Raw genomic sequence first — 26,793 nt, forward strand, 5'->3', positions numbered from 1 at the left:
TTAAGTCCACTTGGATGCTGAGGCATCTTGTGGGCCAAGAGGCCCTCCTGGTACCTCAAGTAAGTCCCATACAGAGAGATTCCTGAGAGCTGGTCCGAGGCCCTGCCGCCTTTCGCCACCCATCTGCAAATGTGACTACTAGGGAAAAAACATGGACATTCACTTTAAAAACCCAAAGGTTACAGGGAAATTATAAATAGGGAATCGAAGTTGACAAACCTTAGACATTCACTATAAAAAACTAAGGTTACAGGGATGTTATAGTTAGGCTCAGATTTCACTCATATAAAACCAGTGAAATTCAGCAGTTATAGTTACCTGAGCTAACTATAACTTAGGCCCCCGCAATGCACTGCTTATGACCTCACATATTACATCACTCATGACTAGTCAATGACATCACTGTAAACCCAACTTTAAGAAGGGCTTAGAGCCCACCTGGTACTATTGGTTAGCTTCAACTCCACTCTCACTTTCTTGCTTCCCATTGGTCTATGCCTCCTGGTTTCACTTTCTCTTAGTGTAACTCTTTGTCCCATGGAGCACGGAGAAGTATATCTTCCCATCTGCAGCAAGAGTTCTTCTACTGTCCGCACACATCGGAAAGTACTTTTTCTTTCTTTGACTTGTTGAACTCCATAAGAGTGATGTGTTTACAGTCAGTCCCCCTCCCTCCCGCCCCCAGCTGTCCTGATGTTTCTTGATATCCTCTTCCCACTGTTCTCCACCCGCCCATGGTGTTGCTTACTTTCGCCCTTCTTCCATGGTCTTCCTTGCCCCCCCCACCCACCCCTAGTGCTGCTTGCTCTATACGCCCTCATCCTGCTGTTCACTTTACTGCCCGCATCCCGCTCTGTCCAGCGCTGCTTGCCCATCCCGCCCGCCACTCCACAAAATGATACAAGATTTGGCAAAATCAACATGTCTTTCCTACATCATATCTATTGGCCTTGTCAAGGTTTTTTTATAGCCATGTTGCACAGCAGTGCAGCCACTGTGCAACGTGGCTGAAAGTAGGGAAAACAAAGCACTACGACGCGGACAGTGTTGATCACGTAATAGTGCTTTTATATTCTTATTTTTAAGTGCTTCAGAGGTGCAATGGATATGAACACCCAGTTTCTGTACCCCAGAAAACGTTGCTATTACAGAAAGGGTTCGAGACATTTGCTCAGCTCCTTCTGTAATACAGATTGTATCAGCACTACATGTGCACCAGTGCGATCTCCAGGAGGCAAGGACCCCAGTGGGGTTGTGCCCCATGCAAATGAGGGAACACTTCGCTGCACCTCATTACAGATGAAGGCACAGAGGAAAAGGATAAGTTATATGGCACAGTGATTGTGCAGTACAAAGAGGTAGCCCACAATCAGTGCACCCAACACAGTGAGGAAAGAGGGACTCATGGATGACCCAGATACCCGCTGCAGGTAGGTGCAGGCACTAGCTGCACCAATCCTGTAGGATTATCTCTGTTCCTCTTTAAAAGGCAGGCCAGTTGCCAACTGCAAAGTGAAAGACAGACTTGCTGCTTTAAGCAACTGGTCCAGCTTCCACTAATGCGCTGCCACCAGGCCAGACTCAAGCTTGCACCAATAGGGGAAGGAGCTCATTATTTTAAACAGGGTGCTCTGACCAGGCCACAGAGTTAAAAGTGCGCTGCGGTGCAGAGCAGGGCAGTGCACCCCGTTCATAATATGACCCCAGAATGCTGAGTTAATATGGCTATTATGTGATAGCGCAGACCAGATCATAATTACTGATACGAAACAATGATTTGTTTCTGGGTATGTTGTTATTTATGAGCCCAGTTCTGGAGAGTAGCTCTTTCTTTTTTCACATATATGAGTTATAACTGTTCAAGATTTAAACTCTTGTAAAGGAGAAATACTGCTCAAAGTTGAGACACCTATTTGAAGCAAGCAGAGTTATTCATTAGGCTAACACTCAAACCATATTCACTTTACTATATCTCTATTTTTCAAGTCTCGCCAAGGCAGCACTTGTGCCGTCTCTTTGAGACATGCTGTATTGAAGATATGGGTATAAAGCTCTGCCTACTTTCAGCCCATCTTATTAATTGGCTCCTGCCCCGTCCTTTGTAAATAGTGGCTTTTCATTGGTCAATAGGCTTAGTAGTCCCTCCTTAGTATGGAGGACACCCTCATGTTACATGTGTTGTTACTCCCTAGGTTTTAATTACTACCTCAGAGCACTATTTTCCTAAAGGGCTTCAGGCAGGACACATGCTTGATCCTAAGCAAGGCTGGCAGTGGTTACTTTACTCACTAGCACATCTCATATTTAGATGAGACCTTCTATAAATTGCCCTTCATCAGCTCCACACAGAGTACAAGCTAATCCGGAATTCCTTTTATAATTATTTTGTCACATTTAAAGCACCTGATTGTATCTATGGACATATGTATTTGAATGTACTTGTGGTACTGTCTTGCATGCAATGGATTATGGGTAGAGTAGATTTGCCATATCTTTCGCAGGGTGCAGTACCATATGTAACCAAAAGAGGTCCCATGGGACTTATTTTGGCCACTTATGGTACTGCACCCTGCAACATGGCTAGGTAAAAAACATTTGCATTCATAATATCAATTACTCCAACTCCAACAAATGCAAGACCTATTGGATTTCCAATGCAAAAGCCTTGTATTTGTTAAAGATGGAGCGGTTGGCATTGAAAATTAATTTTTTTTACTTTTGCTTTTTTATACCATTGTCAATAGGGCTAATCAAATATAAAAACTCCACTGCAAATTAAAAAAAAAAGTAAAAAACATTCTTATTTTCAACACCAACAGCTCTAACTTTATCAAATACGAGACCTATTGCATTGCAAATGCTTGTTATTCACAATGGTGTCATCTACCCTGTGCCTAGCTAGCAGCACAAGGCGACAGTCCAAAAGGGAACAGTTTATCTGCAGCTCTGATCATATCCGTCACGGCAGCCATTTTGTCATCTGCACTGATTTACAGTGCTGGTGCGCGCGCGCTCAAGCGAACCTGGAAACATAAACATGCCAGCGTGTGGCAAAGTGCATCTCTAGTATATAAAAATAACATATGCAGCCGGGGAACCCAGACATAAACCCTCCTCCACTCGAAATGAAGTGGCAACGCAGGGTGGCTATAAGGCTTATTTAGTGCTCACAGGGTAATGAAAACCAAGGATCCTGTGTGAATTATCCCTCCTACGTCTCCAGACCGGTGGCCCCGTCGCCGCGTAACTACCCATCCAGGACTCTATCTGCTGCCACCTCAATAACTATAACTCAGTAAGCCAGGCTACTGTGGGTTTAATGCATTCATTAATCAAAACAAGAAAACGCAAGCTCTATTTCAGCAGCATTCAATTTAGTCCAACGGGAAGAGTGAGGGAATCGGTTTCAGATTTTCAGCCTCTTCAACTGAGAGGAAGTTAGGGAGCGATATAGGTAGTCTCTGGTTAGCTTGAAAACCAGAAACGGACCTCCTCGCCCTCCAAATACCACGCCGTGAATCAACAGTGGGCAACCAGGGTTCTTTAGGTTCACACGTCCTGTGCGCCAAAGACCTGTCTCAATAGCAGACATCCTTCTTTCGCCATCACATGCAACATCCACACACTTTATTGAAGCACCCAGGACTGGAACATTTAAGCATTTTTCAGCCGTGGCACCAAATCTGTGATGTTCCAACAGTAAGCACAAAGGGGCAGATTTATGACGGACTTGCGCTACGTTTACGCCGCCGTTGCGTAACGCAACAGCGCGGAGACGTGGCGCATCCCTGCGACCTATTTACAACGTGACGCATCTAGGCAGATGCGTCACGTTGTAAAGCCCTGCGCCACATGAAACCTGCGTCAGGTTTCATGTGGGCGTTTTGTCGTTGGGTGGGCGTTCCCTCGTAGGAAAGCCCCGTAAAACTGACGCAGTGAAATCTACAAGATTTCACTGAGTCAGTTTTACGAGACTGCTGCGTCAAATCCATACGCCTGCTTGAAGCAGGCGTAAGGAGTGATGCACCGCGTTATGGATGAGTGGCCTCTGTACATTGCAGGAGTTGCGTCGCACTTGCGACGCTACTCCAGCAATGCGCCGCCCCTACATCACGCATCTGCTCTTCCTTGCACCATGGTGCGCCGCATTGTAAATGCGGCGCATCTGTGGTGCCGCAAGGAGGGAATTGCGTGACACATCAGTTCTGGCGCATCCCTGTTGATTTGCAGAGATGCGCCAGAACTCATAAATCTGCCCCAAAGAGTTTACTGATGGGTGCTAAGGGATCCATTTGAAAATAATCTAGCAAAGAGCAAAGTAGAGTTTGAGAAGAGGCTTCAGGCCTTGAAAACCTAAAACATTGTAATACTTAATTGGAGCTCGATTTACAACAGTAAATGTACAGGAGGTTATCTCAGCGCACTTTCGCCTGCCCTTAAATCTTCACTAAGATGAAATTCAGTAACTGCGGGCAGAGTAGCAGAAGGTAAATGGATATGTGTAACTCACAATTCTAATGTAAAGTTAATAAGCAGTAATTTTACAGGCGTAATTTAGGTGTAAATCTGCCAACTTTAGTTATAGATATATCTTAAGCAAAGTGCAACTGTATTATGCAGAAATACAAATTAAGAAGAATAGGGAAACAGCCATCAACCGAGGACAATATTACAAACCTGACAATCATCACAATTGGAAGCATCGAAATTCAGCGCATAACCATGGCCTTGCCCTCTTGTTCCTGTACTACAAGATATTCCGAAGCGAGAAAGCAGCTACAGTTAAGCATGCGTGATTTGGGACACATAACAGGGCGTGTCCCCGAGTTTGTGCAGAGTAGTGATAAATGTGAGGTGAGTGGTTTCTTTTTAGAAGTCATTTACAATTGACATATGCGTTATTCTAAGAACAAGCATCGTTTATCTTTACCTTCGAATGAGCAGGACTTACAAGGAGCTGCGTAGATCTAGGAGGAAACTGGAAACCTAGTTAAGTTAAGAAGCAGCCACTAGTAACTGGAAACAAGACAGGCTTAATATGAGAACGGTGATAAAGTGGATAGATGAGAAGCATACAAAGTTCAGCAAGATAGGCCCATTAGCCGGAAACTGGCTGTTAGGGACGGCAGGGGGGTACTGCAAACAGCAGATTCTGCACACTTCCAAATGCTTGTATGCTACTTAATATGGAGAAGAACCAAGTGACTCTTCTTTTGAAGACAGTTACTTGGAAGGAGTTTGATTTTCTGCTACAGCCCTAGAGGCGAGTTGGAAACCCCAGTAATGACCTAGGAGGTCAGGCAGGCTACAAATCGTTACTAAATACGAAATCCCTGTGCCGATGGGTTTCCGATCTCCTTCTACAAGGCTTTCATCAACATATTATTGCCTTTACTGTTGTGGTCTTTTATTCATTAGTAGAGACACACACAGTCACTCCAGATGTTCTGTAGCCCACTCTGATATTAACACTAAAACCAAACATGCTCCTATAGGCTGACTGCCCTCTTAAATAGCAACACCAAGATGTATGCTAAAATCCTAACTTGGAGGATCAGAAATGTATAGCCCATACTAATCTCGGCCTAACAGCTGTTTTTATCGAGGATAGAAAGACGGCATAGTATTAGGTAAGCCCTGAACATAATCAACAAAACCACTGTGAGCAAAATCCAGGTACTCTTTCTCTTGCTGGATGTGAAGAAGGAGTTTGAAAGAGCCAATTGGGAACATCTCAGAAAACATATGACCAGGATCCGGCCTAGGCCGAAATGTATTTGCCTCTACTATATTGAAAGTAAGATATCGACTTTCATGCTCTGTTATAGTGGCAAATGTCAAAAGAACAATAGATGGACAGAATGCTGAACAATGTCATACAGTGGAGTGGTGTGGCTCACTGGTTAGAGGCGGCAGACCCAGAAGCAGAGGACGGCCCGGGACCAGGGTTCAATTCCCGACGCGGCAGGGTCGTGGACCAGGGTCAGCGGACTCGATAATTCTCGCCTCGGTGCCTACTCTAACCAGGGATCACACTCGGCAACTCTGGGCATTAGCTTGCCTCATCACCACAACGGCCCCCACATACGCCAGGGATGCCTGGTTTCACCTTGGAGATACCCAGCAGGGACCATCTCACAGGGAAAGCCAGGACGGGTTCCCCAGCGGTCTACAGCGCGGAGATACCCCATGTGGGGTGATTCATTCGCTTTACAAGACATCATTACATTACATTCACCTCAGTACAGAGATCTGGGCCGAAATCCATCGTTTTTTCCCACTTTTTTGCTAGCCTGAAAGCTATTTAAAGTGAGAAATATTCAGTTCCAAACTCACCTTCATTGATCAGACCAATGAGCTTGTGTCTTCTTGTTTCTTTCTTCTAAAGGCACTGAAGACAATTCTGCTATTCATACTGTACTATTTCCAGAAAACAGTGATCATCTTTCTGGTGTCGTCAAGGCTGGATTATTGCAATGCCCGTTATTTGGGCCTGCCGCAGGCAATGCTGAAAATGCTTCTGATGTTACAGAACACAGCAGCTCGTCTTTTCAAAAACATCAAGAAGTTTGAATCTGTCTCAAAGATATTAGAGGAATTACATTGGCTCCCTGAGGGTTGCTTTTAAGGATTTGTGTACAGCTCACAAAGCTCTCAATCAGACTGGCTCAGAGTACCTCAAGAGATAATTCAATTATAGAGAACCAGGCATGTAAGAAAGATTACCTGAGCAAGACGGATGAAGAAAGTTGCGACTTGGCTTCCTGTTTGAAGTGGGAACCTTAAGGATCGGGAGTAGTGCGCAAATGGCTTCTAAGACCAAATTATATCTATTGCCAAACTCTGCACTTACACTAGGCACAATAGCGGTCTGTGGGCAAGTGAGGAAGTGGCAACATCACTAAGGGTGGAACATCATGGGCAGTTTCATGACAACAGATCTCTTGATACAAGGCTCCCCCTATAGCAATTAACATACACCACAAATTATGAATTTGCCTGAAACAGCATAGATACTAACTTAGCAAATGGCAGCTAAGCCCTTTATTTACACTCAATATAAAGTGCATACAAAGTTATGCTTAGATGTTACTTGACGCTTGTGCATTTAAAGGCAATTCATGGCAGTGTTTTCCAAGTGTTAGACAACTGGTAGGATAGAGGCTCACACTGTATACATATGGTGGGAATGTGATCAAATCTGGAACTTTTGGGGTGAGAGCCTGTCATGCATCTAATACCTAGCCAACATTCTTCTTCAAATGAACACTCTAAAAGCCCTATTAGAAGATGTTTTCAAAGCTGGATTATATCCTGTCGAAACGCATAATTTATATTGGTAGCTAGACTGACCATTTCACGGAACTCGAGAGCACCTGAAGCCCCTGAAATAAACTTATGGTGGTCCAAGATCTGGAACTTGAATACAATGGAGAGGCTGACAGACATCCTCAAAGATAAAATAGCAAAAATTGAAAACATCTGGGAGCCTTTTAAGTCTTATATAAAGATATATATTTATTTATGGCAAACGCTACACCAACCACCTGACTTCTTTTCAGTGGTAGGGTTTGTTTCCTCCCCAGCAAGACTATCTGATACTGTGGGCAATAATATGAAAGTTAGAGAAAGGTCATTGATATTTGACAATTTGGACTACTGTTCTCCTGTTTGTTGCTTTTTTCAGTCTGTCCTGAATTACTTTCCAGGCTACCTCAAGCACTGCCACTTTCTTTTGTCCAAGCTCCATTCCATTAGTCCAGGATTGTTTACCCTGTGGCTTTAGTGTTCCCTTTGGGCTTCCTGTTTGAAAGCAGTGTCTACTGGATGGCGTTGCCCATACTTCGGACAGGCGATGGCCAGGTTGAGAAAACTTCCAGCATTAGTGCAGGACATCGGGAACGTCGAGAAGCTGTGGTAAGTCAGAGGGGAGAAGTGAGGTGCTGCATACACCATTGGAGACACAGCAGGAGAAGGCGTAGGCGACTGAGGACGTGGAAGATGATCTACAGGTGATTCCGGGTAGAGGTGCTGAGGACGAGGCTGCCACGGCTCTACCACAGAGCCCTGGCCTCAATCAAGTGGCTAAAAGGGACACCACTGCAGCGTCTTGGTGGGCAGTAGAATGGGGGTATTTGGTGGGGTTATAAACTTGGACTAATACATAGTTTAAAGAGAGGTGGGTAAGACACCTCCCTCTGACAAGAGCTTTGGTGAGAAACACATTGCTTTGAGTTTGCTTGTGGTGTTAGGTTAATCACTGAGCTGGCACTGATTGGTGACATTTGACTAAATGAGACCGGATATCTGGTGTTCTCGGTATGGAGAGGTATCAGGAACCCACACCGAGTTTAGACCGGATTGCTAAAACAAGCCTTCTGTGTTTGTTTATCCCCGAGGGTACACCACAACAGACCGGAAGGAAGAGGCAAAAGGGAATACAATGAAACGCCATAAGAAAAGACCTCAACGAATAAGAGTTCGGCTCAATATGAGTCAAACTAAATATACCTCTAACAAATCTCAATATACGAATGCAGACTATGAATTATATTTGGTTTAAAAATAGTTTCTGTGTGGCCACACAAAGAAAAGGTAGGTTGCAAGGTGGTTGGTACACAGCCTGGCTAAAAACCAGGCTCTGAGGCCAATCCCCATGCCCACCCCGGCACCACCCTCTCCTTTGGCCATGTTAAGAAGGAATTGGCTGCAAAGCAAGATGGGAAAAGTGGAATTAATAAATATAAAAACACAAAAAAAATGTTGAGGGTATGTTATGAATTCGTTTGCTCAGAAGACATGAGCAAGTGTTTTAAAATAGTCAGAAATCCCATGAATAGACAATATTAAAATGACATTACGCCTAAAAAACACAAAACCTACCAAGCACTAACATTGCCCAGCCCTAGATTTAGATCCTGCATGAGCACCCAAACACCTTCGACACAGATTTCAAGAGTGTTCTGCATGTGGAGCCTAGCCTTAGCCTAAACTGCCAAACTGCAGCCAATATGCAGAGCCTTTTGCCGAGTGAACACTGGGTGCAGGCCACACAATCAAGATCAACCCCTTCTCTTACAGCTCACTGTAACGGTCCTGTAGCCATCCCCAGTATATTCTAGTTTTCAGCCAAACCCTGTGCGGACTGTCTTCGCTGCTAGAACACCTGAGGTGATTGAAGTATTTTGTGAGATCTGTGATATCATTTAGACAGTCATGAGTAGTGCGGTTAAGTTGATATTGCTCACTAGAACAAGTGAATTTAAGTAGTTTTAGCTTTAAAAAAACAAACGAATTTCGTGTTTTTATAGCAATGGCTATTTTCTCTCTGAGTAAAGACCCATAACTTTCCTTTAAGAAAGCTTTCTAGGTTGAGCCTGACAGCGCATGCGCTTCTCTGCGAGTGTAGGAAGTATGATCCAATGTTATCATCAAAGTATGAGTCCACGAATAGTAGAGGTTGAAAACTGGATTTATTCCACAAGTAGGACCCACGACATGAACAGCAGGGCAGTAACTGAATCATAAAGGCAGTGACTGAAAGATGCACTTCAACAATTCCAGAATAGAGAATTAACAGATACAAACCTTCCATAAAGAAATACACTCTCTACAAGTATAAGAAAAAAGTAAATGCTCTTGAAATTGATGAGGAGGAATTGTGCAAAGCTATGAGTAATACTATATCCACAATTGAGATTAACACTTTGAATAATATACAACAAAGTGTAAGGGTCCTTTATGTAGTATGCTAATCGGAGCAATCAATATTAATGTGATGGCTGATTCTGGTTCTCCGATTACCATCTTGGATCTTAGAACTTTTGAGAAATTCTGGTGCAATGTGTTACTCAAACCTTCTGACGTTAATCCAAAGGACTTTGGTGAGTTTGATATCACCATTTTTCAGACTCTGTCAATTTCAGGGGAAGACAGATCTATACCAAGGTATATGTGGCTGTCAATGGCCGCGATATCTTAGGTTGGCAGGATCAAGCGATGCACTTCAACAATTCCAGAATAGAGAATTAACAGATACAAACCTTCCATAAAGAAATACACTCTCTACAGCGAGGCATGCTGTATTCAGGTATGAACTTGAAGCTCCGCCCATATTTTTAATTGGCTTGTATCACTGTCCCTCCTTAGAGGCGCTTTGTCCCATTTTGTAACCTCCCATGAGGACACCCCCATTACATGTGGCAGGACACGCTCTCGCCTATCTCTCCTACTGCTTATACAAAAAATCTTTATAGCATGTGCGCTTAACGCATTTGCAATTCAATAGGTCTCGCATTTGCGAGAGTTTAAAGCTATTGGCATTGTAACAATGCCTTTTATCAGTTTTAAAAACATTGTCATTTACAATGAGACCTATTGCACTGAAAATGCTGGTTTAGTGTTTTTGTTCAAGATTTTTGTGCCAATTTAAGTGGCCAAAGCAAGAAATTGCTGCAAACATCTGTTGCTTATAGACAGTTGGATCTTGGTGCTGCTTTTGGCCCCATTCTGTGCCCAGCCGGAACTCACTTATCTGGTCAAATTGCACCTACTTTAGCTGCGTCTTTTGGCCATCTCCTGTACCCAGTGCTCTTGCCCTCAGAGCCCATTTCAGCACAGAAGGCATCCTGTTTTAACCTGTGGCTCTCAAGGCAGCTTCAAGAACACAATTTGATAATCACATTGATTTCTTGGCTCTACAAGGGTCCATTCATTAAGCCCTGGCAGACTTTCACAAAATTGCACCTTTGAAAATGTGAAGGTCCAGTTTCTAAATCTGAGGCACAAACCTTTTTTTTATTTTTAAGGTAAAAAGTCTGCTTCTTTGTAATTCCCCATTTTCTCCCAAGGCTTGAGAGGTACTCTCCTTCCACTGATGCCCCTAATTTACTTCCTGCAATGTGGGGCCTCAAAGCAGCAATGAATCAGTCGCATCAAAAAATGTTGGCGAAAATATTTTTAAGTCATGCCCAGCAAAACAGGCTTCTTGAAACAGCTAACAACCCAGTTAAGTGGAATTCTATTCCGCAGTTGTTGCTGTAGAGAACAGCAAAATGCCGTAAGGTACTGAAATAGGAAATGGGATGTTCCTCATTAACAAGTTGCGAACAATTTTAAAAGAGGCACGTCAACTATAGCTGTCACGTCCATGTCAAATTGCGTGAAGAATCATCAAATCGTGACAATGTTATTAGCAGATCAAAACTTTGTTCCTTATGGAAGTTTCAACTAAAGGATACATACATAGTGGTTCTCAAGCCCTCTGCGACTCCCTAGCCTCATTCTTCCACAACAAAATTGCAGACATCCACAACAGCTTCGACAACCGTCACGAAGACCAACCCACCCAACCCTCTACAGGACCCCCACCCCCTCTGAACATCCTCAATGGCTGGAACCCAATCTCCACTGAGGACACCATCCGTCTGATGAACTCTATCCACTCAGGATCCCCCACAGACCCATGCCCTCACCACATCTTTAACAAAGCAGACTCCATTATAGCACCGCACCTCCGAGACGTCATCAACTGCTCCCTCAACTCCGCAACCTTCCCGGAAAGTTGGAAGCATGCCGAACTCAGCGCCCTCCTGAAGAAACCCACAGCTGACCCCACCGAACTCAAAAACTACCGCCCTATCTCGCTCCTTCCATTCCCGGCCAAAGTCATCGAGAAAGCGGTCAACAACCAGCTCGCCGCCTTCCTCGAAACCAACAAATCCCTCGACTCCTCACAGTCCGGCTTCCGAGCCAAACACAGCACTGAAACCGCCCTCATCGCAGCAACAGACGACATTCGAACTCTACTGGACAATGGAGACACAGTCGCCCTCATCCTCCTCGACCTCTCCGCAGCCTTCGACACAGTCTGTCACAGCACCCTTTTACAGCGCCTCAGAAACGTCGGAATCCAAGGAAAAGCACTGGAATGGATCACCTCGTTCCTCACCGGAAGAACCCAAAGAGTCCGCCTTCCACCATTAAAGTCAGAGGCCACTGAAGTCATCTGCGGCGTACCACAAGGATCTTCACTCAGCCCCACCCTCTTCAACGTATACATGAGCCCCCTCGCGGTCATCGCACGCCAACACAACCTCAACATCATCTCCTACGCCGATGACACTCAACTGATCCTATCACTCACCAGGGACCCTAACAATGCCAAAACCAACCTGCATGAAGGAATGAAAGAAGTAGCCGAATGGATGAAGCACAGCCGTCTGAAACTGAATTCAGACAAAACAGAAGTCCTCATCCTAGGCACCTCCCCCTCCACCTGGGATGACTCTTGGTGGCCAGAGGCCCTTGGAAAAGCACCCATCCCGACAGACCACGCACGGAACCTGGGCGTCATCCTGGATTCCTCACTCTTGATGAACAGACAAGTCAACGCCGTTTCGTCATCTTGCTTCCACATTCTTCGCATGCTCAAAAAAACATTTCACTGGATTCCCACCGAAACTAGAATAACGGTCACCCACGCACTGGTCACGAGCCGCCTGGACTACGGTAACACCTTATACGCCGGTACCACCGCAAAAATCCAGAAAAAACTCCAACGCATCCAGAACGCTTCAGCCAGGCTCATATTAGACATCCCGCGTAAAGAACACATCTCTGGTCACCTGAAAAACCTCCACTGGCTTCCCGTCAATAAGAGGATTACTTTCCGCCTCCTGACCCACGCACACAAGGCACTTTACGAAATTGGACCCGAATGCCTCAACACATGACTGTCCTTCTACACCCCCCCTGCCAGCTACGATCCTCCAGCCAAGCCCTTGCCACTGTACCCCGCATCAACAAAACCACCATGAGAGGTAGATCCTTCTCCTACCTGGCAGCTAAGACCTGGAACTCACTTCCCACTCACCTTCGCCTTACTCAGAACCACCTAGCATTCAGAAAGCAACTTAAAACGTGGATATTCGACAAGTAATTCCCCACCCTTCTTCAAGCGCCTTGAAACCCTCTGGGTATGTAGCGCGCTATATAAATTTCTTGACTTGACTTGACTTGACTTTGGGCAGAAGAGGCTTTAAAATGCCTCTCAGTATAGGAGCTCAATGGGAATAGACTCAAGGCCCTTCACCAGCCAGTTCACAGTTTCTGCTGTACCTAGTTGCTCCCACAACCTAGGAATAGGATCTTAACCGGGGATGGAGGAATCACAAACAAAATGCCTGCTTGCTGTCTGGGAGTAGGCTAGAGTTTTTTATCCTGCTCTACCTTATACTAATTGTCTGCAAGTGGTTCTAAAAGTGTCAAGAAAACTGTTCTCCTGTAGACCACAGTGAAAGGAGGAACATAAAAGGCACCTTTGAAGAAAGTCCAGAAGACCAATGGGAACTGGCACATGGCTGAAGAGATTAGCTCTGCCTCTCTGCCATTGTAATCTGTATCCTGGTATCCTGGATGGAACCTGTTTCTATCAATCCACAAGAGCAGCCCACTGTGCACAGCAGAACTATTTATTTATGGTGGCTCAAGAGGTTTAAGAAATGACTACTCCTGAAGGAAACAGCATTTTAATTCCCCATCTCAAGAGGAAAGCTTTTTCTGAGACAGGCTATTCCTAGTGGAACTCTCCTGACATCACAAGAAATTCCCTCAATCAAGGCTTTCGGAAAACAGCTGAAAGACCTTCACAGATATCTACTCAACACTGACAACCAGGCATTTCCTAGACATAAGCATGCGTCTCCACCTATTCAACTTTGCAGTTCAGATTTTTTCTTAGTAGGCTCTCCAGCCTTGCTGTTCAGCCAGATCATTTCTCACCCATCTCGATGTAACTCTGGTTAAGGTTTTAGTTGTTTGTAAAGCACCCAAATGCAGTCTAGTCCTGGTGCGCTATAGAAACAGCATGAATAAATACAAATATTCAGCATGCTGGGAAAAGGGATTGGAACCTTTCACATTGGCCTCAAAGAAGATAGGAGGCAATTTTCTGAAAAGAATATTTATTGGGGCTTTCATTTCCCATATTCCAAAACAAGGAATGAGTGCTCCCCTAGTGGCGTTTTGAAAACCTCAACGTCCACGAATAATATAGATTTCTGAAGATTTTCATTCTTTTCTTTGGGCACTTTTTGCCTTTTCGTTACAGAATCAAAACTACTGAGCCCTTTACCATTTGTATAATTTTAAAGAACAAAGTTTTTTTTACTAAATTGGATTCAGAATTTTGTGTTTAATTCTTTGACTTTAATGTTGTGTTTGTGCTAAAATATGCATTTCCTTTGAGAGATGGATGCAAGAGCTACCTGCATTCCTCACTGAAACCTGATTTTTAGCTCTTGTGCACTAGGCAATCCAACTGGCATGGAGATTGTGAGAAACTGAATTGTTAGTTGAAGCAGATGGTAGTCCTCTTCAAGTAATTATGGCACTATTCAGGACTACGTCCCATTCATTAGGTGTCAATAATTTAAACCAGAACTCAATTCTTGGTAGCACAGAGCAGGCAGGCTTAACTGGAGGAGAAAAGGGTAAATCATTTATCAGTATCAAAACAGTTAAAAAGTAGAACAAAACACAATAAAAAGCCTACTCCAATTAAGGAAAATGGAGGAAATTAGAATTTAATGAGCAAAAAGACCACAATAAAAATGAGGTGTAGGGAAACAAGAAATTATTTTTCACATTTTTTGACATTACTAGCACCAAAAAGTGCAAAGTAGCAACCGCAGAAATCTGGTCGTGCTAGGCCGGGCCAAAGTCAAAAGTTAAGGCTGACATTGATGGAGTGTGGGTCAGATACAGTGACCAGAATACAGTGGTGGATGGTGGAATTTGAAAGTGGTTGGGCATAAAAAAAAGAATGAATCTTTGGGCGCAAATGATCGTAACATTTATCAGGGGTTTAGGGGGTTCTTCCCCTAAGAGTTCTGTTTTTTAATGAAATATTTTTGGGTCTTTTTCTCTCTAGATCTCGTGAATGCACTTCCTTGCATCTCCTTCACTTCGCCACCCCCAATACACTATGCAACGTCTCACTTTGAAAGACTGCACTTTTTTACTTTTGCCTTGTCAAATTTTTGACAACTGTGTACCTCCTCCACACATACTTGCATAGAATTACAATTGCAACTGGAATTCATGACCATTGCTCTGTGTACTCTACAAAGAAGACAAGGATTGGAGGCCATGTATCCTGAAAACCTTCCTCACCAACTGACAAACATGCAAAACTTGCAGTGCCTCCAGCCTCAACAGCTGAAGTCAGAGAGAGGAGAGGAAGAACAAACTGCAACGGAGGAATAGATTCTGCAGATAGAGGGGTGAGGATAAGAACACCTGCCTTGGGAGTGATAAGAGGAAAAATGTGGAGGAAAAGAGAAAAATAATCTGCGGTTGAAGAGATGAGCGGAGGAGCAGCTGCATTGAAGGGATGAGTGGAAGAGTGGGCTCTTCAAGGGCAGAAGGGAAGGAGGCACACAGAATTTGGAAGTAGGCGAGAGGGGGACAGCTACATGATGAGGCCTGGATCTGCCAGCGGAAAAGCAAAAGAGTTGGAAGGGAAAAGGTAAGGATTCTCACTGTAGGTAAAAAGGTGAGAAGGGAGACACAACTGCAGCAGGAGAGATGAGTGGAAAAATTGACACTGCAAGGGGCGGAGTGGAGAAGGAAATCTTCAGGTTTGGAGTGAGCAGGAATGGGATAGCTACAAAGAAAGACCTGGAGAGAACAGAAACTGCAGGTCGTGGGGATTTCTAGTGAGAGGCTTGTTAGAGGCTGCAGATTTTAGAGCTGGGCTAAGACCACTTACATCAACAGTCTTGTCCAGTTGGTGTCTCAGACGGGGCTCCTGTGCACCTGCACTCAGCTTCTTTTCCCAAGCTAGCATCTGCGTTCTCTAGCTAAAATGCTCTAAACAGAATACACAAGGCGCAAAGGCATGCACAGTGCATCGGTTTACAGCATGCAGCACATGCACCGGCCTTACAGAGCCATGAGTGTAATGACTGACGTCAAGCCCTCTTGCATAGGCTGTAGTCCCTCCCTTTCCCAACTTGTCACCTCTTGACGACCTGGAAGAGGGAGGGGCGGTGAGAGGCAGCTTAAAATAATTGTCGAGCAGCCCCGGGAGTCCAGGGCCGATACTGTACACGCCTGGGCTGCCTAAAAATATGACACTGCATTGTGTCATTACTTGGCAGTTCCCTAGGATCCCAAATATTGAAGGCCCGGGCTGGCACCATGGCAGGCCATAGAGGCTACTGAAAATTCAAGACCATATCTGGCAGATGCACACTGGCACATGTGCCCAAGAAAAACTGCCTGACACTTGTTCTGGGTAGCGTAACTCCAGATAAAAGGACTCCATAGTAATGGAAATAGGAGTGGCAACTGCTTTTTGCAGCTACCATCCCTAAGGCTTATAATGTTGTGAGGGTGCAGCCCCTCCTCCCAGCCCCAGGAACAGTCACTACCAGGTTCAGTCTGGTGAAAACGTTTAACATCTGAATTCGAAACGTTTTTGAAAGTCGAAGATGCTCTATGGGGTAAGGCAACAGCCTGTGGCCACGGTGGGTTCCACAAGGCCAGATAGCCGTTAAACAAAGTTCTGGAGAAAAGGCTGACCTTTGACGGGAAAGGTTTAAGCAGTGAACATTAAATCTTTGCACCCAGGGTAGGTGCCTTACCAGCCAGATACTTTTAGCATCTTCTCTGGTGAAAAAGTCACAAATATGTTAATGAGGCACATCAATAAGTTGAGTTTGACCAGCAATGCTGCAGCTCAGTGGCAGTCCAGTGGTAACCACTGGTTCTTTAGGCAAAACATTTTGGAAATGTTTTAAAGTCCTAGCTTTTATGGGTTAGGCAAGAGGCGCGCACTGAAATGTATTCAAGGCAACCAGGGTCTTAGGGACACCAATTGGGGGTAAAGACTCATTCCAGGGGAAGCCACCAGTAGGCTACAAGGCAAGTCCTGTTGGAACTGGCCAGCAGAGCTGTTCTGGAATTGCAGATTTTATTCTCACCTTGAAGGAAGGCTGGCCAACTAGCCCCTGGAGTTAACAACTGGGTACAAATATGAAAAGGTTCAGGCCTTGGATCTCTCTCCACAGGTCAGTCGGTGCAGTCCTCCTTCTGAAATCAGGATTTAGCAGGTATAATCCCTTCTGTCTTCATCAGGCCCAGAAATTTTCTGAAGAGGGTATCTAGGGGTGCTACTGTTATGTCTCGCACTAGCTTGTGAGTGGGGTCGACTCCCTAATCAACAGGGAGAAAGTTCCCAGGGGCAACACCATTCACTTTGACATAATTTTATGAGGGATTGGCTCTAAACAATCCTACAGTGTCCTGCCCCGCCAAAATTCAACATAGAGATACCAAAGGGAAAGATGGACGGAGTGCTTGAGCAAATCAAACTCTCACCCCCAGACAACTGATCTGGGTTTAATCCATCATCATTCTTTAGCTCACTCCACCACCCCAGTTCAGACATGGCAATATGCAAATCAGTCTGACCCTGTGCCTCATGGGAACAGTCCAGCCAGAAATGCCAATCCATGTCTTTCCTGAACCAGAAACAAGCATCCTGGGACCGGTTTCGGATTCATAATCCTCATCAGCCACGTTAACTTGAATGCAGTGGTAGAGTGAGCAAGGGACCCATGTCTGGGCATACCCTGCCAACTCAGGGGGAACAAAGCGATACCAAAGGGGATGATGGTTGGAGTGCTTGAGAAAATCAAACTCTCACCCCCCAGTCAACTGATCTGGGTTTAATCCATCATCATTCTTTAGCTCACTCCACCACCCCAGTTCAGACATGGACATATGCAAATCGGTCTCATCCTGTGTCTCATGGGAACAGTCCAGCCCGAACTGCCAAGCCAATCTTTCCTGGAACGGAAACAAGCATCCTGGGACTGGTTTCGGAATCATAATATTTTTTTCTGGATAGAGGGTTTTTCACACATGTTTAGTGAAATCCCTGTTCTTCCTATGGCTAGGGTTCTAATTCTGGTATACCAGATGTTGTGAAACCGCATTCAGTAAGGAGGGTGAACCTAACCTTAACCTCTACCTCCCCCTGTTTTTTGATTGTAAAAAGTACATCTTGTCAGATCGAAATGGCAATTTAACATTTCGCTACAGGATGCAATGGCAGGCCGGAGACATGTTTTAAAGGTTTACTTCAGTGGGTGGCAAAATGAGTGCTACAGGCCCACTAGTAGCATTTAATTGTAATGCCCTGGGTACATGCAGTGCCATATACTAGGGGCTTACAAATACTTAAATGTGCTAATCAGGTGTAGGCCAGTTTTACCATGCTTTAGGGAGAGAGTGCAAGCACTTCAGCACTAGTTAGCAGTAGTAAGGTGCACAGAGTCCCAAACACAACAAAAACGATTCTGAAAAACATGAGGGGAGAAGGATTTGGGGGTGACTCTGCAGCCAGATCGAACCCTTGAATAGACAGCATCTCCCTTGAGTACTAGGACTTCCTTATGCAAAGTTGTACTAAAATAGTTCTAAATACAGCTTCCAGAATTCCCAGAACTGGTGTGACAGTGGAGGGCACTGAGCTTTTTGGCTGCTCGCTAGAAAACATTCAGGTAGCTTTGTCATCAGGTAATATCTCCGACTCTTCAATAGCAAAGCTGAAAATTACTATGTGTACACCTTAGCCTGCCAGAAGGTGTTTTCTTGACCTAAGCAGTCATTATACCTAAATATACACTGGGTAGGCAGAGACCCAGTGTCAACCGTTCTGCTAATTTAAAAGTCATTAGAAAAATCCCTTGATGCAGGTTATTCTTTAAATGTATAGATTTGCTTTGACTCCGAGGTGCATCTCTTACGAACAAACACACTTACAGAAAATAAGGCTACTTTCACCCATTTCCAACGAGACCTCATATTTAAATATATTTGATTATTTAATTAAGATTAAGTATTATTTGCTTCCCTGATCACTTTGAAACATTCGCACAAATTCGGCAAAAGACTACCCATATTTAAAATACAGTGTTTTTCAAAATACTCAATTTTACTATTTTCAGCTGTATAACAAAAATTGGGCTTACTTCACACATCTATTTATAATGGCAGGGATCACAATTTTCATGTAAATTAACTTGCAACTTATATCAGTGATCCCCCTTGACCAGCCTAATGGCTCATACCAACCAGATGGATTTACTTCCAATTGGAATCATTCTGCCCACATGAAAGTGAACAACGCTGGCCCATTAAGAAAGGTAGAATGCTGAAAATGTTCACCTGTGACTGTGATGGCAAAGACTGCACGACTGGTCGCCTTTACATTAGAATCACATACTGTCCAAGCTGAAATGTTCACCTGCTGACAACTTGGAAGTCCAAAAATGGTGAACTCTTTCCCAGGCCTCGTCAAAGTGAATTTCTTCGAAGTTCTTTGCAAAGAGATGCCCTGAATAACACGTGCTTCGAGGCAAAATGAACTGTATTTCCCCAAGGAGGGTTTGTCCCAGTAAACCGTTACACCAGTGGAGTTGGCACGCAAAATTGTAAAGTTGGCGGGTGGCAATGGATCTGTAAAAAATAATTTATATAAAGAAAAGAAAAAGACAAATCTCATGTGGAGCCATTCCTTGATAATTCACACAATCGATGGACAAACTATGAAGATAAAACTGAGTCACATTCCGAAAGAATCAAATTACATTACCTAAACGAGGGACATGACCGATGCATATTTATCTCTTGGATTTGATAAGTATTCTGGCATAAACGCCTCAAGTTCCACAATATCTTTCTTTTGGAAAATTCAAGACACAAAACAAACCTAAGGGCGACGCCGACACAGTTTCAAAGAGAGCTAATGACCACTATTTAGAAGCCATTTTACTTTGATAAATGTATCCTCCAAGTCCAAATCTCAAAATTGTCATTAATGCAAAAGCTTCAGTCGGGAAACAAATGTAAGAAAGTTTGTAAAAAGACATTTTTAAAAAATGCACTAAATAGAAGAGGGATATTTTCAAAAGAAAGTATTCTGTATTACAGGCAACAAAACAGTTATTCATGTGTTCGCGGAGTCTGGTCACCAAACCAGGGCACTAATAAGATATTTATATTTCAATTCACCTATATAGTTGTGGCTCAAATAATCATTGCAACAAGATGGCTGGACACTAAACCTCCGTCTGCAGTTTGAATGAGGCAATAAATACGTACATACTATATAAGGCGACTCCAACAAGTATCTCGTGAGCTATTGGTAACTCTCCATCGACCTGTAAGTAGGTCTCTTGTGTGCAGTCCAGACTAGTAAATGAGAAGTTTTTTAACTGAATTAATGTATGCATACCAAAATTGAAAATTGTGTACTTGAGATCCAAAAAAGTGTGTATTTTCCTAAATATATTTAAAGCGTATATTTGAGTGATAAATCTGGTGGTGTTGGGAAAAGCTTTTACTAACATTATTCCCTTGGTGCCAGGGACATAACATCCATTGCTGCAATGTACTACCCACATAAAGGTATTCCAAATTGGCAAAGCCTTCTTTTGACATTAATGCAGGCTAACCTGCCGCCTGAACAGTAGTGATTACTGCAGGTAAGCGTGTGTTTCAGTGGCCACTAATGAGAGCTTGTCTGACGTGCTAACCATTACAACACTAATAATATTAGGAGCTCAAGATGATTTACAGGGAACATAAGTAGCTCATATCACAGAAAAGGTTTTAGAACCCTGTACTATACTAAACTATAGACAAGATGGTTTTTCAGGTTATCAAATTTTAGTGTGGTTTACTACAAATCGGGCTTCTACAAGGAATATTGCAAAATGATTGATTATCTTTCACTTGTTTGTAGCTCATACGTGCTGTGATGCTCCATTATATTCACTTAAGCTACATCTTGTTAAGTCTAGTTTGGAGACAGATTTAGTTGTCTTGCTATACTAATGTTATGAAAACGTATATATGATCACTGAAAAAAAACAAAGGGTAAAGAGACGTTTTAGTTAGGTATGACAATAAGATCTTATTTTCCATTAAAAAAAACAACTCAGAAATTGACTAGAAAAAAAACCCTAATGGTTAAATGATAGTAACAGTTGGGTGCTGCTATTGGCCAAGCAGTCATGATGGACAGTATTTAGAATCACTTCAAAGAATCCAGAATCTGTTTTTATCCACATTTAAAAATAGGCTTAAAATAGTTTTCTGTCTGTATCTGCAAACATTCGAAATTAGGGAGCCTTTGTTATAAAGTAACGGTAAACCAGGAACACCTTTTCCTGAGGTTGGATACAAAGTTAATAGAGCATTGGAGGCAGGGGTTAAAGTAACTTTTGCTTATGAATATTTGTTTCTATTTTGTAACTTGGAGTCTTTGTAATTTGGGGGTCTTGTCTAGTGTCTCAGAGAATTTATTTATTTCCGTGAAAAACCACTTTTGCCTTATCTGCATGTCCTATAGTATAGGAAATAGTCGGGTGTAATATGTATACTGGTGACGTTTCTGTAGCCTTTCTGGGGGTTTTGTCTTGCGTAAGGTGTCAGATTATAAGTAAATTGTTAAAATGCATGCATGTTGGGCATAGTGTGTGTTGTGTGAGGACCGACTAATATCCAGCGCTATATAAAAGCAATTACAATTACAATTTAACTCTTTTGCTGCTAGGCCTCCCCCACTCCCTGTGCTAAGCCTTTTTTAGGCTATTTGGGGTAGTTCGCACTTGGGCCCCTGTATTATTTTGTACACAAGGTATCCACGTCAAATTTACATCCTTTTTCTCCATTACCATGAGGATTCTAAAGGTACCCAGGGTTTGTGTATTCCCCTGGAGGCGACCCAGAAATTAGCCAAAATACAGAGATTTGTTTGTTTTTTTAAATGGGAAAATAGTGCTGCAGAAGAAAGCATCTGTTTTTCCCCTGAAAATGGCATCAACAAAGGGTTTGTGGTGCTGAAATCCCCATCTTTTCAGCTTTCAGGGACAGAGAGACTTTTGACAGAAAATCAACATTTTCAACTCAGTTTCGATATTTTACAGGAACATAGCCTTTTTTGCAATTTGTTGTGCTTTCAACCTCCTTCCAATTAGTGGTAGAAATATGTGTGAAAGCAATACTAGATCCCAGAAAGCTATACATTTCTGAAAAGTAGACAAAATTATAAATTCAGCAATGGGCTATTTGTGTAGATCCTTCAAGGTTTATCCATAGAACATAACAGTTGAAAATAAAAAATATTGAAATGGAGTTGAAAATGAAAAAAACAGCCATTTGTGGCAATGTTTTCACCTGTAACAACTTCTAAGTATGATAGATTTTTGAAAGCGATATACCGTTACATCTGCTGGACTGTTCCTGCTGTGGGGATATATAGGACTTGTAGGTTCACCAAGAACCCGAGGAACCCAGATCCACTAACTGAGCTGCGTCTTGCAAAAGTTATTCATGTGTACCAGGTATACAGCAATTCATTTGGTAAAATATAAAGAGTGAAAAATAGGTACTTGGGAAACCTATATATTTTAATAATGGAAACAAAATGTATAGTTTAGAGGCAGTGGTTATTTGCACATCTCCATAGTTGTGGATATCCATACAAGCATTTGAATTAGAGTGAATTTTCCAAAATGACCTTTTTTTTTTTACAAATGTTCTTACATTTGGAAGGCAGAAATGCAAAGAAAGTCGATTGGTATTAACACTTGTTCCACTATTCTCGGTTCCCCTATGTCTCCGGATAAAAACGCTACTTCACTTGTGTGGGTAGGCTTAGTGCCCGCCACAGGAAACCGCCGAAAATGCACCGTTGACACACCAAATTTTTTTAATGAAAACTGACCCTTTTTTTGCAAAGTGGCTAGCTGTGGATTTTGAACCCTAGCTCAGTCTGCACCAAGGGAAACCTAGCAAACTTATACATTTTTTGAAACAAGACACCCAGGGTAATAAAGGATGGGATGACTTGTGTGGCTCTCACCAGGTTCTGTTACCTATAATCCCTTGCAAACCTATTAACTTTGTAAAAAAAAAAAAAAACATTTCTCTCACATTTCGTGATGAAAAGTTCTGTAATCTTGTGGATCCACAAACTTCCTCCCGATAAAAATGGTACCTCACTTGTGTGGGTAAGCCTAGTGCCGTCATCAAGAGCGAGTCCACCCACACCATTAGGCAAGTGCAGGTCCACACACACCGCCAGCAAAATACCAGCGAAAGGTCAGTACACGCAGACCATCCGCCAAACCCCACTTTACACACAAACTATCCCTGGTTTCTAGTGATTTTCTGCCCCCGCTTGGGTGCAGATGAGACAAAAAATATTACTGAAACTGCCATTGTACCTAAAACAAAATGTAGGGACCCTGGCCAATGGGGCTTTTCACTGGCATGCCCAGAAACATATCCCTTGTGGTCTTTCTTCCCAGATAGAGGGGCAGATAAAGGGCTATTGTCCCAATCTGCCTCCCGGAGGGGCAGCATGCCCATTCTCAGCAGCCCCCCCCCCCCCTACGCATAAAAAAATCCCAATTCCCCTGGTGCCTAGTGGGCTTTCTGCACCCCCGAGGGAGAACAAGGCAGAGATCAAGGACTATTGCCCCCATCTGCTTCCCAGGGGAGGCAGAAAGACTGTGGAGAATTTTTCCGTTTAATATCCCTGGTGCCTAGTGGGCATTTTGATCCCCTGGGAGGGGCGGATCAGGGGCTATTGCCCCATCTGCCTCCCAGGAGAGGCAGAAAGACTGACACATTTTTAGAAGGTGGGGGCATTGGCATGCCCATTTTGGGCATTCCCTAACCCTGCGTATAAAAAACCCAATCACTTGTGCCTTGAGGGCTTTCTACCCCTGCCAAGTGGCAGATCAGGGGCTACTGCCCCATTTACCTCCTGGGGGCAGTAAACCGTGGAATTTTGGGGGTGTGGGGGCAATGGCATGCCCATTTCCGGCTGACCCCCACCTCTATATACATTAAAAAAACTGGTGCTTAGTGTTCTTTATGACCCCACCCCCACCCCCCTCCCCAAGTGGCAGATCAGGGTTTTTGCCTCCATCTGCCTCCCAGGGGGGCAGAAAGATTGTGGAATTTTGTGGGTGGTGGGAGCATTGGCATGCCCATCTCTGGCAGCCCCAGCCCTAAATGTGCTCTAAAATTTATTTCCTGGTGCCTAGTGCGCTTACTGCATTGAATATGCCACAAAACAATTGGGGGAAGCAAAGGCCCTTGTCCAAGGAGCCGTTCCCCAGTCTCTCTTGTCCAGTGTGTGGATCCATGCTTGGGGATCGCCCTCCTGAGGTGATCGTGAAGCAGGGATCCACTAGGGAGGGGTACCATTGAAGTTGCTGTAAATGGCTGCAATTGTGATGCTGAAGAACTGAGAGAGATTGTTGTAGGGATCCCGTGAATGAGTGATCGAGTTGGAGGCGGTCGATGGTGAGGTGATTTCTTTGCTTCTGTTGGCGCTGGCATCGATGCAGTCTTCTATAGCGGCTCATTTGGTGGCCCAGATCATATGGTGGCAGAGTCTCATGGCAGATTTGATTGTGCTCCTGTCTTCTTTGTCCTGTCTCATTCTCCATTTGTGCTCCAGTTTGCAGTGGCGTTTCATCAGTCAGAGTTCCTCTGCGTACTAACTGGCCTGAGGTCAGGATCTTGTTGTATTTCTGTGTTTGAGGGGGACGAGGGAGCCGGCACAGGAGGCAATCCAATTGTTGAAATTCTTGATGGTTTGGGGCAGCTGTTGCTGTGTTTAGGTTGGTGGGTGTTGAGCGTAGTGTTCGAGTCCTTATCAGTGATGCTGTTCCCAATTTGGTGGGCATGTGCAATGCACTGTGACAGGAATGCTGAACTTGATGAGGGTGTGGTCTGTCCAGGGAACTGGTGTGGGCTCGTCGACTCAGATGTTGGTGAAATAGTGTCCAGGAGTTGCCCAGCAAAGTGGGTAAATCCCATAACTAGTTAGGTGAAGCCTAGATTCCCAAGGACTTCAATTAGTGCTCTTGAGTTGAGATCCGTGTTGTCTTCCAGTTGGACGTTCACGTCTCCGAGTAGTATGTAATTGCTAGCATTGATGGCAAGTGGTACGATGAAGTTCATGGAGGTCCATAAAGTTGTTGCGCCATCCCAGTGGTCTGTAGATGAGTGCCACTTAGGGTGAAGTTGGTGTTCCATGTTGGATGATGATATGTCCATGAATGCGGTGCAGCTGATGAGGATGGCGATTCCTCTTGCAGACGTATACATTCTGTCTTGCCAGTTAATCTTGTAGCCGGGGGGATGGCGGAATGAATGGTATGAAGAAGACCTATGAGTTAGTGGAAAGACAATTTTGGTGGCCTCTGATGCACAAACAGGTGCAGCAATATGTTCAGACTTCAGCACTCAGACAAAACCCAAGAGAATCAAACCCGTGGAACTTCAACTCATAGTACCATCCTCCCAACCTTTTTTCCAGATCTCCCTGAACTTAATCGTTCAACTCCCCAAATCACAAGACCATACAAACCTGTTTGTTTATTACTGATGACATCACTTAAGAGACCAACTTCATAGCTCTGAAAAAATACAAAATGTGGACTTGCAGATATTTTTCTGAAAGATGTAGTTCAACTACATGGTTTCCCAGAGATTCTGTCACCTCCATTACTGGATGGCATAAAATGATACTTCATGAAGACTACTACTTATTCCACAGTGTGCATTTAATTGATACAGCGGATATATCTTTGATGCTTATCTCTGCTTTAGGTACCCAAGGCCATATTGAATGTACCCCACAACATTGTATACTACCTGTACTAAGCATTTTTTTTAAAAAAAAGAACACCATACCTTTCCAAGGTTCAGCAGACTGAGTATACGAGGCAGTTAAAAAAAATTATTATATAGATGCCCTACCATTCAATAATATTTCCATTGTGTCAATAGCCCTATACATATAGAGATGGACTATCTTTTATAATGTAAAGTATAATGCTACAGTAACAAAAGACATTTATTTACAAAGTATACCTTTTATGGATGGCAGTCCGGAGGTGCTGTCAGCACTGAGTGGTGGGAAGGGGCACTGCAATGTGAGAGGTTGGTAATGCCCCGCCCAGCTGCATAGATCCTATCCTATTTTATTAAACTCCCTGCAGGGTGAGCCAGAGCCATGGGATGACACATGGTTTTCACCTTTCCTGGGAGGGGTGTGCATGCCCTCTCAACTTGAGCCTAATAAGGCCCCTGGAACCCCCATCCCCTGGGTCTGCCATTTTAATAAAGAGGAGAGGGCATATGGCCCCCATCTCTCAGACCAGTTTTCGCCCCGGGATCCCTATCCCCAGGACCCAGTGTATTCATAAAGGGGAGAGGGGCACCGGCCCCCCCTTCTCCAAGCTGTTTTCAGCTCCTGGGGACCCCATCCCCAATTTGAATATTTAAGGGGGGCATGGACCCCCTGTCCCGGAGCCGTATTCAGCTCCGGAGACACCATCCCCTGGGGCCCAATGTATTTATAAAGGGAAGGATGGCCATGTGGCCACCTCCTTGAGTGTTTAAAGGCCTTGGGGAACCCATGCCACGGGAATGGCGCTCTTGTTGTGCCCCGTAGAGCCACCCGGGACACAGTAGATTCCCAGCATACACTGGGGTGGGTAGGTAAATGTGTGTTTGCTCTCACCTGGCAGGAATATTTTGAAATCTCCCGCTAAACGAGAGCAAACACAAAGTCGGCTCCTAGCAGGTGGGAGCTTTAAAAATGTTCATGCTGGCAGGAAGCAGACTTGTGATCTGTTTCAGCAGAACAACAGATTGCTTCCTAAGGAAGCTGTATAAATAGCTGCTCTC

The 26,793-nt window shown here is 44.0% G+C and overlaps 1 protein-coding gene across 3 annotated transcripts in view; it reads right to left on the reverse strand.

Annotated features, from left to right (window-relative positions):
• LOC147750815 (uncharacterized) overlaps nt 1-26,793 on the reverse strand; it is a 702,597-nt gene that overhangs the window by 532,221 nt on the left and 143,583 nt on the right. For 2 of the 3 annotated variants that reach the window (XM_086937002.1, XM_086937022.1), the window contains exon 7: nt 19,240-19,530. The exons of the other annotated variant lie outside the window; for it this stretch is intronic. In XM_086937002.1, coding sequence (XP_086793128.1) covers nt 19,240-19,530 — 291 coding nt within the window. The remainder of the gene's footprint in view (nt 1-19,239; nt 19,531-26,793) is intronic. 3 annotated transcript variants of the gene reach the window in all.

Source organism: Lissotriton vulgaris, chromosome 1_1 (genome assembly GCF_964263255.1).
Source record: "Lissotriton vulgaris chromosome 1_1, aLisVul1.2, whole genome shotgun sequence".
Lineage (NCBI taxonomy): Eukaryota > Metazoa > Chordata > Amphibia > Caudata > Salamandridae > Lissotriton > Lissotriton vulgaris.